The following is a 17,671-nucleotide window of genomic DNA, read 5'->3' on the forward strand; positions in this document are numbered from 1 at the left end:
CTTATATAAATCATTGCACAGCATGTGTGACATGTTACAATGAAATCTAGAAAAGAAAAAGACATCATTGGAGGGCTGAGTTCTCCAGTTGACAGTAGGACTGATAGCTTTGATACTGCTCTGTTATTCATTCTCAGTTACATCCTCAGTACACGTACAGAGGTACAGACAATGTCTGCGCTGTCCAGCTGTGTGATCAGCAAAGAAGCTATGTTTAAAAATGTGGTTCAGTTTTGGTCTATCCATGTGGTTTGCGAGGGTCCAAAATATTCTGAAATACGTTACAGAGCTTTTTCTACTTTAGCTATATTCCCACCAGCTAGTTAAGCTGGATAAGAGCTGCACTTTGTGTAAGTGCAGCCACATGTAAGCCACATGTAAGCATTGTCCTTCCACAAGGAAAAGCCCCAAATGGAGCTCACCAGGACTGCAGCAGGTACTTGATCTCCAGACTGAACTGACAGAAATGTTTATGTTTCCAAAGTGGAAAGCATGGACATTTTCTGTGTATTTGATGGCACCAGGGAGCAGGGCTTTGAGATAGCTTTCCTACATTTCAGGGGACCTGACCTTGCTGATATGAGATATTGATGGTGAGGATAGAGATACACGCCTTTCAATTGTCAGTATAATTTGTTGTCAACCCTAAACAAATACACAAAATAAAAAATCTCATCCTTGGTGATGCATAATCTATCCTTCTTTCAAGAAGCCTCTTTGATTTGCCACTAGGAAGGATAAAGCCCACAAATTACCTCACTGTTCACTTATACACCAATTGTTGATAGAGAGGGTACCATAAATGGGAGAGCTAATGGTGCACCTGGATAATCAATGTAACGGCACTCAAATCCATGGTACAATGGGAAGGTGATTTCACAGCCCCTCTCTGCCACATGGACATCTTCTTTGTGCAGGCAGCAGTTTTTGCCCAGTTTCATCAGCAGCTGGTTTATTAAAATGATCACATTAAAAACTAATCTGCAGTTTTGTTTTGTAGAGGTAATTTCAAGCTCCCTGATCCAGCAGTCTGTGACTGTACAACTCAACACTGGCAAAGGGGCAGAAAAGGGAAGGTGAAAAGTGTCTTGCAGTCACAGCCTGACCATGCAACCCCACCCCTTTGACAGTCAGTGCCAAAAATCTATTCGTGTCCTACTAAGTTACGGCCATTTCAAATCATATTTTCATTCCCCAGTTGTTTGGCAAGAGTGTTATGTTCCTAGCCTTAAATACAGCTATCCAGGGACTCCCAGCAAGACATTTATTTTATTATGTTTTTCTTTTGGACTTTATTCACAAAGCCAGCAAGGATAACTAAAAAGCTGTGATTTGAAAGAGGAAGCGGGTTTAAATGAGAAATACCCTTTCAAGGAATTTTGGTGAAACATCTTGAAACAGAGATTAGAATGGAGATATAATTTCCTTGGCGTTTAAACTTTCATGTTTTAGTAGAAAAAAACCCACCCTGTTTGAAACAGGCCCCAGATTTTTGAGGAGCCGATAGAAGTAATGGAGTGTGATGTACATAGCTGGGACAAGGAATATACTGGAAGAAGTGAGCACAGTATCTTTAAGAAGTTGCCAAGACCTGCAGAAGGCTGACATGGGCAATTTCCTCCAAACTGAAGCTACAAGCAAATGAAATAGATGGAAGGTGGTTGAAATTGAAGGTATGAGTCTTCTGAGCTCTATACAAAATGAATGAGCAGGCAATTATGAGGATACCAGAGTTATCAAGGGTTTGGAGTAGGTGTATGCTGTATTAATGTGCAGTCACCTTTGTCAAGATGGTCCATTAAACCTTAAAACTGCAAATTTTACTGGGAAGAGAAAAAAAGTATACCAGTTATTTTCACTCTTTACAATATGAACAGGTACAGCTTCAAGGAAATCAAATGCTGCTTTGGAAGGATCTGTAAAGGCACTCAGTGCCTCCCAGATTCAGGGCAGCAACTCTCTCCCTTCAGACCAGTGACACTCAGCGTTGCAGAGGTGCCACTACCTCTTCCAAAAGCAAGGGAGTACTGAAAGTCTGTGGTGGAAAATGATCTTTTCCTAATGCAGAACCTGATACAGGTATCAGACCACTTTTAGGTGCAGACATCCAAGCTGGTGCTGGACTTGCATCACAGTGGACATCTGCTGATTGGCACCATGACCAGGAGTACCTGCTGCTCTTGGTTGCCAAGTGTTATGCGACAAATTTTTACTGAGTTTCTGGAGAGATTAAAGCAGCTCAGGACCTTATGCAGTCTCTGAAGGATCGGGGCCAGAGACCATTCTGTATGGGATAGTTTTGGAACATTGGTTGGGAGAGAAGAAACAGTAGATGTGTATGTGGGATGGATGTCACAGATTAACCCCCACCTCCCTCAAGAGAGAAGTAGATGTGTTACTAGAGAAAGTGTTGGAATAGAAACCTGAGGCACTCAGAGATCTGCCAACATCAGCAAAAAACTTGCCCCAACTGCTGAGTGCATCTACTGACTTTGGATCAGGCTCTAGAGAGAAATTTCACCAGTTGCAAGACTTAAAAGCTTGCCAGACCCCACCTAAAAATGAAAATTGCAAACTTGTATCTGGTGACCCTCTAGCTGGTTTAAAAACCCACCACAAAGAAAAACAACTAAAAAAAATCCACTCATGTGATTTAAAATCTCTATAGTACATATCACCATAGTATTTCAAGTTGAAGAGAGTTAAGAGGTGTAAATAGCCTTTAAGTAGAATGCATCAGAAATATGAAGAGAACCTGAGGACAAGCCTGCTGGTAACACAGGCAGATGAGGTATGGCAAGCAGGACTCAAGATCCTGTTATGTAAAACTCTGGGAGGAGCTGATCTCAGTCTTCCACCAGCACATCTCTGCACACTCAATATTTTAATATTCAGAGAAATGAAGTTGTCCCAAGAGAAGGAACTGGAAGAACAAACAGCCACTAAAACATAAAAACCAGCCAAGTGGTTTAGAAATTTACTGGGATTGAAGCCTAGCCATGTTATTGCACCCAACGGCCCTGAGCAAATCTCTCCACAAAACACTTTCAGGACATTGTGCTTCATCACAGTGCAGGACAGTATTTCTCTCCTGACCTCTCTAAATTTGCATGGGCTAGGAAAGTATCCCTGCTTTATACATATGTCAAGATTCAAGCTGGAGTACAAACCTCACTTCTGAAGAAGATGGGTGTGTGACTGTGGCAAAAGATAGTCTTCCTCACTTCCTCCCTCTCCCACTTTGCAACTGTCTTTGATGGGCAATATGATTTGTCCCAAGATGAAAATCAGATAAGAATTGCAGGAGGAACTGTCACATAATGAGATAAAATCTTAAAGTAGCTCCAGAGGTACTTGCATTATAATTAAGAATTCTGCAAAGCCAAAGAGTGTAAACACTTCCAGCTCTTCCTGCTTATATATAAACCCTTTAGAACTGCTTGTCTTATACTGACAATACTTAAGATACTGTATGAGCAATAAATCCAGTCATAATCATCCACACAACCAGTGTCAGACCTCTTGTGCCCGAGTCTTCTCTCTATGGCTCTGCCTAAATGTGACGCCTGCTGCATGCACTGAAGGAAAACTGATTCTTCTTCCACTCTCTGTCTTGTGCTCAGAAAGGCTCTGGGAGACAGAAGGTACAAAAGAATTAGAAGTTGTGAACATTCAATCATAGAATCACAAAGGTCAGAAAAGATCTCCAAGATCATTGAGTCCAACCCTTGATCAAATGCCACCATGTGAACTCAGTCATAGCACGGTGCCTTATCTGGTCACTCCTGAACAATTCTAGGGATGGTGACTCCACCAGCCCCCTGGGCAGCCTGTTCCAATGCTTAACTGCCCTTTCAGGAAGAGTTTCTCAGGTTTTGTTTAACTACAGCAGGCTAGTACTGTTCCTGTAAAGGGCAATAGCAATTTAGATAACACTTTGAAACTACTAAGCAAAAAAATATTGGGAAAGAATTCCCAATATGGATTGACAGTGATGTGGCCTAGCATAAATGTCTCTTTTGTTGACAAGAAAGAAGGTGGCAGTAAGTGAAATATGCATAAACCGAAAGTCTGTGAAATCGACAGTTTTCACCTTCTCTTTAAGTAAAACTGGCTGTCCTGCAGAAAGATAATTCCTTTAATGCTTTCATATCACAGAATAATTTAATTAATTATGAAAGAGATGTTCCATACACGAGATGCTATTCCTAAATGTTATCCATCACTAGGGGAAAGGACAGTAGGACAACTCTTAGGAGCTCAGCTTTGAGAGACTGACACTGATCTTCAGAGCTCTGTTTATCTACTGAGATACCAGACAAGAGCCAGTCAAAAGGATCTGACACAAGTCAGAGCTTTGTCAATCACTACAATCCATCAGAAGAGCTCTGCCTGTGAAACAAACAAATATGAACTGTCCTGGAGCAGGACAGGTACTACCAGCAGAGAGAATAAACGATAACAATGTACAGTGCAGTGGTGAGGCTTCCTTAGGAACCTCCTGGGCAACCTCACTACTGAATTCAGGTGTAAGGAAACAAGTGGAACAGATGCAGGGAAGGACTCCAAATCCCACCTAAAGTCTGGAAAGCACCCATGGAAAAACAAAGAGTTCAGCCTGTTTAGCCTTACAGAACAAAGGCTGAAATAAAATACACAACTTTGGTCCATGCTTACTGCAGGGGGCAAAGGGAAAGAATGGAAAAAAGGAAAGATTCAACTTATCCTACAGCTGTGCATAAAAATCAGTATTAGTAACATACAGGAATATATCAATCAGTATGCTAGCAAGGCATGTATTAATATGGCAGCAGAGTTAAGAGAGAAAGTAAAAGGAATTGATTTTCAGAGCTAAGTTATCTTCTTCTTTCAGACTAATTTACTTAGAAAAGTATTATGTGAGCACTTTTATAGTGTCCTAAGGCAGGCAAACAGTTGCAGACTTTCCCTACTGTTTACTATCTAAAATATAAGCACCTGTGAACATTTTTTAAACACACTAACCAGGTAAAGTTTTTAGACATGACTCCAACCAGACACATTTGTAAAGACAAGTTCCCCAGTAAAACAATTAAAGAAAAATAAAATATGGCAACTCAGATTTTTTGGCAAACATTTTATATTTTTATACAAAAATCTCAGTAAGAAACCTAGCAGAATATCTGACCGAAACATCTGCCTTACAACAAGTTCAAAAAAAAAAAAAAACAAACTCACAAAAAAAAAAAGAAATAAAGAAAAAAAAAAGTAAAATTCCAACCCCCCCCAAAATATTTTTTTAATTATAAACCAGAATATCAACAAAACACTTAAAATAATCTCAGACTGTTTGGCAATTCATCACATCATAACAAGAGACACATTTGATCATAAGAAAAGTTTAACTTTATATACAACTTCACTTGAACATTTGCTCTTACCAGAGTTAATATACATTAAAAAAAGATTCTGGCAATAATACCAGCTTCTATTTTTAATACCTGTGTATAAAATGTAACATAAAATGCTGAAGCTCTATAGTTAGGAGAAGTGACATTTGATTTCAATGGGTCCCTCTTTGTTGAAAAAGATAAATACTGAAAGAACGTGTGTTTAGTTGCAAAACAAAACTTTCATTTTAGGGTGGTATTGGTTGACTGTGAATAAATCTAACCTAGTACTATTTATTTCTTGAAGTTGGTAGTAAATTTCCAAGTGAAAATATAATCTAGTAAGATTACATTTTAAATGCCTTACTTTGCCACAAATGTGAACAGAAAGGAGCCAAGTCCCTTTCACTATGCTAAACTACTTCAACGCATGCGAGAAAAATATCTTACCAACTGTCTGAGCATATTTTAGAGAACTTCAGATTTTAGACAGCCCTGGAGGAGCAGAGGGGAAGCTTCCTACTGACATCTGCATAGAATGTAAAATATATAATTAAAAAACCCTAAGGTATATACTAAAGTTTACAGACCAATGCTTTCCATATAATAAATAAAATGTCCATCATTGATCAGATTCATACACAGAGTAAAATACAACCTATTTTTACAAGTTTATGTACAAAGTGTATTAGTAGGCACATGGGTGCCTTATGGGCTGGAAGCATCTGCATTAGCATGTCACATTGGGAAACTCCAACTTTCCAAGTCAGTGATAAAATATATAACTACTTTGTTTTTCATTCAGATACAAAGTAAACTTATTTTTCATCTGAAATAAATGTACATAATATTCTGTATAAACAATAGTTTATAAAGCTGTTTAAAATGTAACTTAAAAGTACTGCATTGTTTAACTTAGAGCTCTGAAACAAGCACGTGCAAATCCCTTTGCTTTAAAAAAAATAGAAGCACAGATGTTTGTTTTCCTTTTGACTCTTCCGAGAACAGTACTGGCTGGTAGACATTATCGTTTTGCTTTCTTTAATGGCGTCTCCTCTGCTTTCTGCTGGCCTTTTCTCCGTACCACTGTTGGGCTGTCCTCCCTTTTACGCTTGGCAGACTGCACCTTTAACCTGAAAAGCATATTGATAATTATTTTCACAATGAAGAGTGGTGTGGAAGGGGCTAACAGCGGGCCTGTTAGCTAAAGGAGTGAGAAGAAGCTGAGAAATAAGAAGAAGCTGATAAGGTGCTCTCTTCAAGGCTGTTACCAAGGACACAAAGAGAAGAGAGGAATTGAAGAAAGATAAGGAGGGAACTTTGCAGCTGGACAAGAAAGTTAGCTGAAGTCACTGTTACTTTTCACCAATAGTGTTATGTTGAATTATTGTGGTAAATACGGTAGAAGAAGTATAAACAATTAGAAAGTGTGTAAAAGGTCAGCCATTTCTGTAATAAAGAGTTGCCATCAGAAGACTGCTTAATGTCTCCGCTTTGTGTCGTAACCGCCTCAACAATGACAGAGTGGTCAGGCACAATTCTATTCAGAGAGCTGAACTAAATTGTCCATCTCTGATATATTATATAAAAGCTTACTACTAAAACCCACTTCTTAATAAAATATGGGGTATTAATTCTGTATGTTGGAGAGTGCTCCATATGCACAATTTGGGGCTAGAATTCTCCTTCTTCCTTCTCTTTCTCTGGAAAGATTTGTGGATTTATAACAGATTTATAATGGACTTCATGACTCTTCGCTACAAAGACAGCATAGCAGCAATAGCGTCTCAAGCCCTGCATACACATGAGGGAGTAGAGGGCAGAGATCACATTCCTTACCCTGTGCATTCACACACCCGTCTATGCGCTCACCATATTTCAGCTGCAACTAACTCTAAATGGGCTTAAACTCCTGGCCATTCATAGCCACATAAAATAATGGAGCTGAGGTGTATTGTGACAGCCGTCAGTGCACAATGCACATGTTCTCCAGGTTCAGCCTGAAGACACTGACACATTTCAGAAAGGATGACAGCTACATGTGTTTGGCATACAACACACTTTACAGGTAAACTACAAGATGCAGAGCAGCTGTGCATCACGCTTGTTACTTATTCCCTTGGGAATAAGAACCATGCTGCACCGTGATCTCAGCTTTACAAATTAAAAAGTATACCAGGAAAAGAGGGAAATGGAAACATATTCAGAACTTTGTATAAGGGCTCTCAGAGTTTCTCCTCTTTTTATCAGCTAATCTTAGATCTTTGAAGCATTAGAATCATGTCACCATATTTAGCTTTAACCTGAACTACTGATGCTCTTAACCCCCACCCAGGAAAGAATCACGGCTGAAGTTAATGTGCTACATAAACAGCATTTTCAGATTCTCCCAAGAGATTTCCAAGGATAAAAGAAAAAAAATCTAGTCTTCCAAATGTCAAATAAAGGAAGAAAAAGAAAAAATGTAAACAGAAGAAAATCCTTTAAAAGCTTTTATAATTCACATGAGAACAGAAAAAAACTAGTCTGCTGTTCAGATTTTGAAGCAGTGTGTTACATATAAGGAAAGGATCTCTGTAGTGGCTTCCAAAACAAATACTTGAAGTACATTCAACTTTAATACTTACTGTGTCAATGGAGGAGATTTATTGATTTTTGTATCACTTGGAGATCTCTTTTTAGCTGCTAGTTTCTGTCGTTTTCTCGGAGAAACTGAACTTGGACTGCTGCCTTTAGAAGTTGCACGTGTGGTTGGCTTGCTGGGCTGTTTTCTGTAATACAGAAGAATGATGAATTTACATATAACAAAATACTTTTACCAAGTCAATTTCTTCTTGCATTCCAAGTGTAGATAACTAAGACTGCACAGTATTTGCAACAAGTAAATCAAAGTTGCCAAAAGAAACAGTGAAAAAACATATTTGCCTGCTTCAAGACACACTGTGAAGCCAAGCCAATGCTATTTATACAATGCAGACTGTACACAGCACCTTGAGGTAGAGATGCTTTGCTGCAATCAGAGCCAGAAAGGTAGCATTGGAAATCTGAGACACAACCCATAATTTATAAAAAAGTAGATGTTTCCACAAGCAAGCGGAATAAACCCACAAAAACCTTTATTACAACTTTAGAGTTAACAATTACATGAGACTAAAGGAAGTCCCTTTGCCCTTTACTAAAACAAAACTTGTTGTTTACTAAGTGGTAGTGGTAAACCTTCACAGTTTTTACGTAAATGAAGAATCATGTAACTACTTTCGGATTCAGTTCTGAAATTATCAGTTCAAGAGCACTGTGGCAACTATGCTTCAAGTACTGCCCAAAGGCTAACATATCATATATACAATATAGCATAATATCCTTAAGAGGGAAGTAAACATGGTCAATTGAATGTAATCCCACCACCAACATAAAATAATGCCTGGACTCCAATTCTCTTCTGAAAGACAGGAACACACATCAAAACTTCCTAAAGCTGCTATCTTTCATTGTTTCCACAATAACATCAAGAGGAACTCTGCTAGAATTCATGATGCCTACAAAAAGGCAGACCAGTGCTAAGGCAGATGAACAACAGCTTCCTGAAAAGAGAACTCTTGCTATCCACACTTGTCTTTTGCAGTAAGACTGCTTTCCAAGCTTGCAGATCACCATACTGTTGTAAAATGCAGGCGAACCCAATGGGAAGAATGATGATGTCTGACTCCAGTTCAGCAGGCTGAATGATTTCTTTATTGTAACTATGCTAAAATACATTAATATACTATTTAAAGGAGGATACCAAAAACTACATGCTACTTTCTCTAACTGCCATATCTAACTACTAACAACTCGTGACCCTGTTCTCCAGAGTCCAGACACAGGTGGATGCAATTGGCCACCAGACTCAAACAATTCTCACCAGAATCCAATCAAGCAATCACCCCAGGTAAACAATTCTCCAAGCACATTCCACATAGGAAAAACAAGGAGCAGAAACAGAAATTGTTTTCTCTTTCTTTCTCTCTGTGCACCTTTATGAAAAATCCTGAGAGAGAGAAATGTGCTTGCCACACCACACTAGAAATAAAATCCTCCAGTACTGCAGATTCATGTATTTATCTTGGACAGTGCTTAAAGAAACAAACAGGGATAATTGTATTTTCACCTTGTTCCAACACCAAATACCAAATGGTGAATTGTGCAGTCAACTCTGATGTCCTGTTTTACCCATCAGAACCAAGTGACCTTAGACTTAAATTCTGAGGCATCACTAGGATGAAGAGTGCCAACAGGATCAATTCTTACCTTGTTACATATTCAAATATGCCTTTTGAGACCCTAACAATATCCCTTAGCCTCACCTTTTGCCTCTTCATTCCTAGATGACTGGTACTAGGAATTAGAATCAAAATTATTTGGGAAGCTCTTATTAATTTAAAACAAACAAACAGAAAGAGGAAGTAACAAGCTCTTCCCTGCCACAAACCCCACAACAACAGATAGCAAGGTAGAAAAAAAGCTTGTTCTTGGGAGTGTCTACACAGTTACCTTTGAGCCTCTAATCTTTTGGCTGATCTAGTTGTGGCCCCAGAATGTGCGTCATCATCTTCCTCACCATCCTCTTCCTCACCTTCCTCTTGCTCTTTTAGCTCATCTTCAGAAGACGTTAATTTCCGACGTTTCTTCTCCGGCTCCAGTGTTTCTGTCCATTTAAAATTTTACACATATGCTATAATTTTCCAAAATGTCTCCAGAAGGACATGAACACTTAATTTAGAAAAGGTATTCTAGTCACAAGTCCCATTTTCAGTAAGTAATTTTCCATTTCCTTCATATTTCAGCATTTTTAATTCACACTTGTTTGACTTAATCTTGCTAACACATTCACCACAGTTTACTTACACAGCTCCTAGCCAGAATTCATAGAAAATTCATGAGGCTTTATAGAAGCATCTGGGATGTAGCAATCCTGACATGAGATTACAGCAATTTACACATATTTACATAATATTTACACGAGCTGTAATTCAATGATTTTTCCTCAAGAAAGGAAAACTGAATAAAGCTTATCTTGTTGCTATTAGTAAACAAAGGCACAGCAGTATTTTCTTATTCTGTTAGGAGTAGCACAGCTTCTCATGCTTTTACCCATTTCCTCCGATTGAACCAGAGAACGCCTGGGCTTTCTTCCCCTCTTACGCACAACCATTTCTGCTTTCTCAGCTTCATCTTCCTGAAAAAACAAAATGGAATCATGTAAGTCAAGAACTATTTACTTTACACAGAAGACACACATACTGCTTGTAAATTTACAATTCACACTTACATTTGTTGTTTCTTTCTTATTAGATAGGTCTGTACCTAAAAAGAAAGGAAAGAACAAAACTTAACCCTGAACTTCAGATCTTTCACCAATCAATTTAAAAAGGGATTCTTTCATACTCTCTGAAATTTGTGTAAGCATCACAGTAGCTCTAAAACATTTCAAGTCTCTTTCTAATTTACAAAATAGCTTTGTTGTACTTTATTATATACAGAGTAACTGAGACTGGGACAATGATTAAATTTTTTTTTACATACTAAAGCTTTATATGACTGACAGTATTTACTGCTTTGTTGTATATACTGTTCTGGTTTAATGGAAAAGCAGAAGATACTTACTCCCTTTAGCTACTGTCAACCAATTACAGAATCACAGAAAAATGTGGCTTAAAGAGGCCTCTAGAGGTCACCTAGTCCAATCTCCTGTTCAAAGCATGGCTAAATTAATTGATCTAATCTTGCACAAGATCTTGTTCAGTCCAATTTTGAAAGTCTCCAAGAACATGGTTCCTTCAGGTGATCTGTTCTAGTGCTTAACTGTGCTCATACCAAGATGACTGAGATGAAGCTCAAAAAGACACTATTTAAAAACTTTCTAGTGTGCGAATTACATGACTTCCTCTGCTGAAATACTTCTTACTTCCAACTCAGTAATTTTTACAGGCTAGCCTATACGTGTTAAAACAGATTTTTAACTCTACAGCCCATGTCTCAACTTGGCTTCTCTCCATGGTTACTTCTACCCTAACTCTGTGATGAGAGATTATTTTACAAAGCTTTTGAACTCTGTCAAATGGATTTATCTCCAACACCGCAAGGATAAAAATCCTTAGCAGTAGAAAAGAGAAACCTAAATAAAAGCAAGCCTTTATATATTTTCCCCTGCCATAAAACTGCTGTCTAGTTTCTGAAAGCTAAATAACAGAGGACACAAACTCTAAACCCCTCACCAATTAGACTGAGAAAACAAACAAAAGAATGACAATGCAAAGGATCTAAAATATATCTCAAAGAGCAGAAACATATTCTAAAACTCACACAGAAGCTTTTTGTCACTCCTTTGTAAGGTTATGGGGAAAAAGTTTTATAACAAAAGCAAATGAAGTAAAACAGAAATATATTTAAGTGTTCAAAAATAAGTGAAATAAAATACAGGACCATCCACTGTATTAAGCTCTACACACAACATAAGCACATACATAATACAATCAGCCTGTATTGTGTTCAAAAGAGATACTTCATAATTCTGGTTCACTTTGGCAAATCTCTAGCAAAGGGGTTTTTGACTGAAGAATAATCCCACCTAGGTCCATGACATGCCTTTAACGTAATCCTCTGTAAGATAGGAAAATGTACCACTTATGCCTAAAGAGAAGTATAAAAATACTAAGACATAGTACCTAGGAATCATACTAATTTTAGAGCAGCAACTGTTAATTAGTGCTAAGTAGTTAGTTTCAAGTTTAGTGTTAGTGTTACTGGAGGATGATACCTTCAGAAAACATGTGTGTCTTAACTGCATGTGCTGCAGTGACCAAAAATAAAACTCTGCATCCCACTCCACGTGTGGGTCTGTCCCTATTGCAAATCCTTATGCAGAACACCCAGAAAGTACCAGAGTAAGTGAACTGCACAGATTCAACTTGGGATTCAATTTGGCTTCCTTTTCATTACCAGGGGTTCTCAACCCCTTTATGCCCATGAATGCTAACACAGGATGAAAAATTTAACAGTACATTCCCCTTTATATACTCCTCTGAAGATAGCTGTGATATTAACAGCCTGCTACCTGGAAAACAGAAATGTTACATAACATACCCAAACTTTAAGTACACAGTCAGGTGTCTGTGCTTTTGAATAAAAAAGCAAAGCAGAATGCACTTTTCATTCTCACATTCTTGTCTGTTCTCTTTGCAGTTCACAGAAGTCAAGTATCACACAACGAGCTAACCCTCCAGAGACAATTCTGAAGCATGTGGATTAAAGCTGACATTTTAACAAATGTGGAGAAAATAGGAAACAGCCCATATGTTCAGCGCAGCTGGATTAGTGTATCTGTAGAAGCCTAAGCTTTTGGAAACTTCAGAAGATTTGTTTTGAAGATTTGGTTTCTCAGATTTTTTGCATGTTTGTTCACATTTGTTTACAAACGTTTTTGAACCTACTTTTCAGTCCACCTGCTTCCTAAAATAGTTTTAAAGTGTTTTTTTTTAATGAATGGCCATAATTAAAAAGACACATTTAAACAACTAGTGCAGTTCAGACTCTATATACAAGAAAAATTAGGAAAGAGAAATACAAAGCTAAGCAAGCTAAGCAACCACGTTCCAAAGATCTTACAGCAGTTGTGAAAAGGGAAATAAATATCCCCTCAAGATACCCCTAAGATCTTTAGATACATATCCACAGATAAAACAATTAACTGAATAAAATTTGAAATGTAAAGTAGTAAATGTGATTGACAGTCACTGTATGGAAGAAAACATGCAGAAATGGAAAACAGTCACTAAGAGCCAGTCTGATGAGGTACCTGCCTTCCTCTGAAGCTCTGCCATGTACTTAGCCTACTCAGTCATTTGGTACATTCTGCAATGCATTATTCAGCACTGAGCAATGCTGCGACATATTTGAACTAAGTTCTTATCAAGCTGCTCTTTTTTGAAACGAAAAGCTTGGTAGGAATTGGAGACAAGTCTTCACCTCATCTCTTTCTTCAGATGCTTTCATTCATGAATAACACTGACTGCCAGAGATGATGTCAGGACAAAGAAGGACACGTGATTTTTGTAAAAACCCTCTTCTATTTCTTCCATCTTTCATTTTATATTTTGAGGCAGGTATAATTTGCTTACCTGTTTGAGGTGTTTTCCCTCTACTTGCAAAGGAAGGAGACTGCAGCTGAAATTAAAAAAGTGGGGTTTTTAATTTAAAGAAATTCAGAAAAAATCAGCATTGTGTTTCATTATCACAGAAACTTGCTCACATTCAATGTAGAATGAATCCATAAATCTAGAAGATGTGAACCCTAATGAGTAAACAAAGTTTGTACTGTAGTTTAAGAGTAGGATGCATTTTTCCATTTTGCTAAATAACTGAAACAAGTCAAATCAGCCCATAAACAAATCACAGCACTTTCAGCAACCTGACACTAAACTCATTGCAATAAAAGACAAAAGCAGTTTCAGTCAAATGCATTTCCAAGTATTTAATTATCAACAAAGAAGTTAGTACAGTCACTTTACGTAATCCTACAAACAGATTTACAGAACTACAAGTCACCAGAAATTGTTTATTTACTCAGAATGCAGAAAAAGCTATATATAATTACACAATGTCCTATGATGACTGTCCAAAAACTTCAGTGCTTTCACCACTGAATGACCACAGCAGGATGCCTATGGTTCCTCTGAAGTAGCAACATGCTCCCAAGCAGCCCTGGGGAAATTGCCATGCCCTCCTGTCTCAGATGGAGGGCAAGTATCACTCCTCCCTGAGCCAGCCTGCAGCTCACACCAACCCCCCACTCATCACTAGGAAGCACAAGACCTTTAAACACTTGAACCAGAACAAGATGATTCTGTTCCAGTACTGAGGGTGCCAAGGTACACTTATTTCTGAGAGAGATTAAAAAATTAATTTTAATCCTTAACTGGACCAAAAAACATCCCAAAAAACAACCAAATAAAAACCAACCCACAACAACAAAACAGAAAAACCAAATACCAAAATCCACACCAGTTCAAATTACATTTCATTAGATTATCATTGAAAAAAAAAAAATCTATCAGGAAAGACCAGGAATTCTGAAACGGAATTCCAGTCAACCTGTAAGAACGGATGGGACTCAAAGGGCTGCCTGAAATATGAGGACAGAACAAGCAGACAATAATTCCTTTTATCCATAAACTAGGTAAATTCCCAAGATTTCCAACAGCCATGCCAGCTGGTGCCTCACCAGGCAAGCAGGAAGAAAACCTGTGTTTTAACACAAGTTGATTTTTAAAATCCACCCTTTTCTATGCAATAACATTGATTCTGAAATAAGAGGACTTCCCTAGAGAGAAGCCTTTAACCAGAATAAATCCAACTGGCTGTACTCCACAAACGTGCCTGACCCGTCACTGCCCTGTGCTGTGATCCAAGTGGATTGCAGAAACAATACCAACAGACCACTTTCTTAGCTGTGAATATCCTTCACAGGGGCTGGGAAATGAAACTACCACTGAGCTTCACAGACAGACATGTTTCATGAGCTCCTAGGTTACTCACCAGTATGTCTCGATCTCTTGCATGAGATGTTGCAATATATATGTAATACAACTGCTTTATATAATATTTTATTTTACAGCTATTAAAAGATTCTATGCGCTATTATTATCATATATTCAGAAGAGGGGGAAAAATTGTTTTTGAAATAAAGTCACCCTTTCTCTTCAGGCCAAAGTTACTCTCAGCACGAACTAAAAGACACATATGCACACCACCAAAAATTCACCCTGCACACAGGTATATATTGCTAACTAGAATAACACAGATTTGTATTAAGTGAACTAAGTGTGAAGGTGATAGGTAATTTGCTATGTTCTGAATTAACACTATAGTTTGCTTAAAAAGTTCAGCTATATTAAGAGATATTATTAATGTTTTGTTTACTTAGACTGAACTCAATTATCAAGTTTTCCGTAAGATGTTTCTGAAATGCTGTTAACTGCTAAACAGATCAATGGCTCTTGAAATACTGTGTTTAAAGGCACCCAAACAAAATAAAGGCACTTACATTCCCAGTGCTCATATCAGCTTTTGACTCCCCACCTGAGGGAAGAAATATGAGTTCAGAACTTGAATGTCACTATTATCCTTGTTTTTCTACACAGGTACAATGAACTACTTACCACCAGGCTGTACTGCTTCAAGAGGGTATTTACGAGGCCGTCCCCTTTTGCGTTTCACCACTACAGGCTGATTTTCCTATTAAAAATAAAGGACAAAAATATTTTACTTACTGTAACTGACATTTGGCATTTGAGCAATACAATACAAAGACTGCTAACTGAATCAATAATGTGACAGTGGCAAGAGTAGTACTTTTCAGTTAAAAAACAGATGAGGCAAGTTTAATAGCAAGAGACACTGCCTGTTACAAAATCAACCAATATAGGTGAAAAGAAACAAGACAACTCCCAGTTACAAAAAATTCTCAGCAGTTTGACTCAGGCACAAAGCATGTCTGAGAATGCAGTGCCTTCTGCTCCCCTAGCCCAAAAATCTCTATCACTTGGTCTCACAAATGCTGCTGGCTTATCCTATACAAGAACTCCAGACTTTACATCCCATAAGCCCCTTTTCCTAGTGCCATATAGCACAGGCTACATCCTGTATGTTGAGCAAGTGCTTCAATCAGTTAATATTATAATTATCCCAATACACAGATTACTGATATTCTTTATATAAACAGGATCTTTAGCAAAAAGAGCCGCTTCCTTTGAATTCAAAGCTTAAATAAGCTTTGAAAGAGAACTTTTAAGTAACAAAGTCAGATGCTCAGACTGTGAAATCCCCAGTAAGATTTTCTCTTATATACAAGGAAAGCTTAAATGCTTCATTCAGCATTTACTGAAGTTTAGCAGTATCTCCCCCAGAATGGTTCTTGGAGACTCAAGCCTTGAGTGAACAAATATAAAAATGTATTCTTTAAATTTCCTCCTACTTCCAAATTTGAGGCAAAAAACCCCAAATGAGGAAATCCAACACCTTTCTGAGATCAGTGTCTCTTTCTAGAGGCCAGCATCAATTTTAATCTCGAGGGATCAGACATTTGTTTGTAACCCATACTGTAGAACATCTCAAGTACATGCCTAGGAGATAACAAAGACTTTAAAATCTATTGACAGACAGTATTTTCTGAAGGCAAGTTGTATTTGTTAATGACAAAACTGTCCACATCAATTACAAAGTTTTCAGAAAACATGATTTCTATACAATATAATTCTATACAATTGCTTTCTAGACATTTTGTAAGCGCTATTAAGCCTAGGAAGGGAGTTAGTCCTCCTTCCATACTGAAACATTGGTGTCTTACGGTCTGTGAATTTATACTTTGTGACAGAGCTATGTAAATCCTTGGTACTTGGTACTTTTTGAAGACAATTTTAATATTGCTGTCAACAAAATACAAAGTACTTATGTACCGCAAAGACAGAGTACTGTGAACCTTCACTAACTCAGTGAAGGTACACATGACATGAAAACATGAGTAAGACCACTCACCTCTGGAGAATTTTCATTTGATTCTGGACTGTGCTTTTTCTTTTCAGACATTTCCTGTTCAAAGTTAAAGTCATCTTCACACATACAAAAGAAAAAAAAAGAAAATGTATACCTTTGTTTTATTAGGCAAAAGAAATAACAAAAGCGACAACCCCCACACTGAAAATGTTATTTCATTCTTTAGCCCAAAATCCCCTAAAAACACCCAGCAGAAATCAACACTGTTTGCCTTGTAGCAACAGGGTATTGGTCTTCCAAAATGCTTCCCACTAATGCCAGATGAGTTAGGAAGGTCTTCTATTTTAAGGTAAGAACAAAAGCTCACAATTATGACATACTATAAAATGGTAGGACTAATACATTTGTTCTACATATTCCATTTTCTCACATGTTCCATGAAACAGGAAGCTGAGGATACAAGCCCATTGCAAAACAGATTCAGACTTGTCAAGTTGCTCGCATGAGAAACAAAACTATTAATACGTCAAATGAACATCAGGGAACATTCTCAGACTGTTCCCACAAAGACAAACTGAAGTAACATCAAAGCCACATTAATTATGTGGACACACCATCTTTTATTATTTATTTTAGTGCAATTAGGTCAATTACAACAGTGTAACTTGCGTTTTTCTGGTTGTTTACAGACAAACAAAACTGATTTGATGGTTATGTCATGGATTTTCACATAGGACAGCTCTTGCTGGTAGTCAGAGGTAGAAGATGTTTTT

At 37.7% G+C, this 17,671-nt stretch overlaps 1 protein-coding gene and 1 long non-coding RNA gene across 5 annotated transcripts in view; one reads left to right on the forward strand and one right to left on the reverse strand.

Moving 5' to 3' along the window:
* Window positions 1-5,362: 5,362 nt before the first annotated feature.
* Window positions 5,363-17,671, reverse strand: part of BOD1L1 (biorientation of chromosomes in cell division 1 like 1) — a 37,148-nt gene continuing 24,839 nt past the window's right edge. For 3 of the 4 annotated variants that reach the window (XM_068188697.1, XM_068188696.1, XM_068188695.1), the window contains 9 exons: window positions 16,941-17,014; window positions 15,566-15,641; window positions 15,451-15,485; window positions 13,526-13,571; window positions 10,678-10,712; window positions 10,500-10,584; window positions 9,900-10,053; window positions 7,997-8,140; window positions 5,363-6,502 (listed from right to left, as the gene is read on the reverse strand). In XM_068188697.1, coding sequence (XP_068044798.1) covers window positions 6,394-6,502; window positions 7,997-8,140; window positions 9,900-10,053; window positions 10,500-10,584; window positions 10,678-10,712; window positions 13,526-13,571; window positions 15,451-15,485; window positions 15,566-15,641; window positions 16,941-17,014 — 758 coding nt within the window. In that variant the 3' untranslated portion in view covers window positions 5,363-6,393. The remainder of the gene's footprint in view (window positions 6,503-7,996; window positions 8,141-9,899; window positions 10,054-10,499; window positions 10,585-10,677; window positions 10,713-13,525; window positions 13,572-15,450; window positions 15,486-15,565; window positions 15,642-16,940; window positions 17,015-17,671) is intronic. The other variant, XR_010998576.1, reaches the window with a different exon arrangement.
* Window positions 10,052-12,833, forward strand: LOC137473044 (uncharacterized). The gene is made up of 2 exons (XR_010998578.1): window positions 10,052-10,607; window positions 12,591-12,833. It is a non-coding gene; the product is annotated as an uncharacterized lncRNA (long non-coding RNA).

The sequence above is a fragment of the Anomalospiza imberbis genome, chromosome 4, assembly GCF_031753505.1.
Source record: "Anomalospiza imberbis isolate Cuckoo-Finch-1a 21T00152 chromosome 4, ASM3175350v1, whole genome shotgun sequence".
In the NCBI taxonomy this organism is placed as follows: Eukaryota; Metazoa; Chordata; class Aves; order Passeriformes; family Viduidae; genus Anomalospiza; species Anomalospiza imberbis.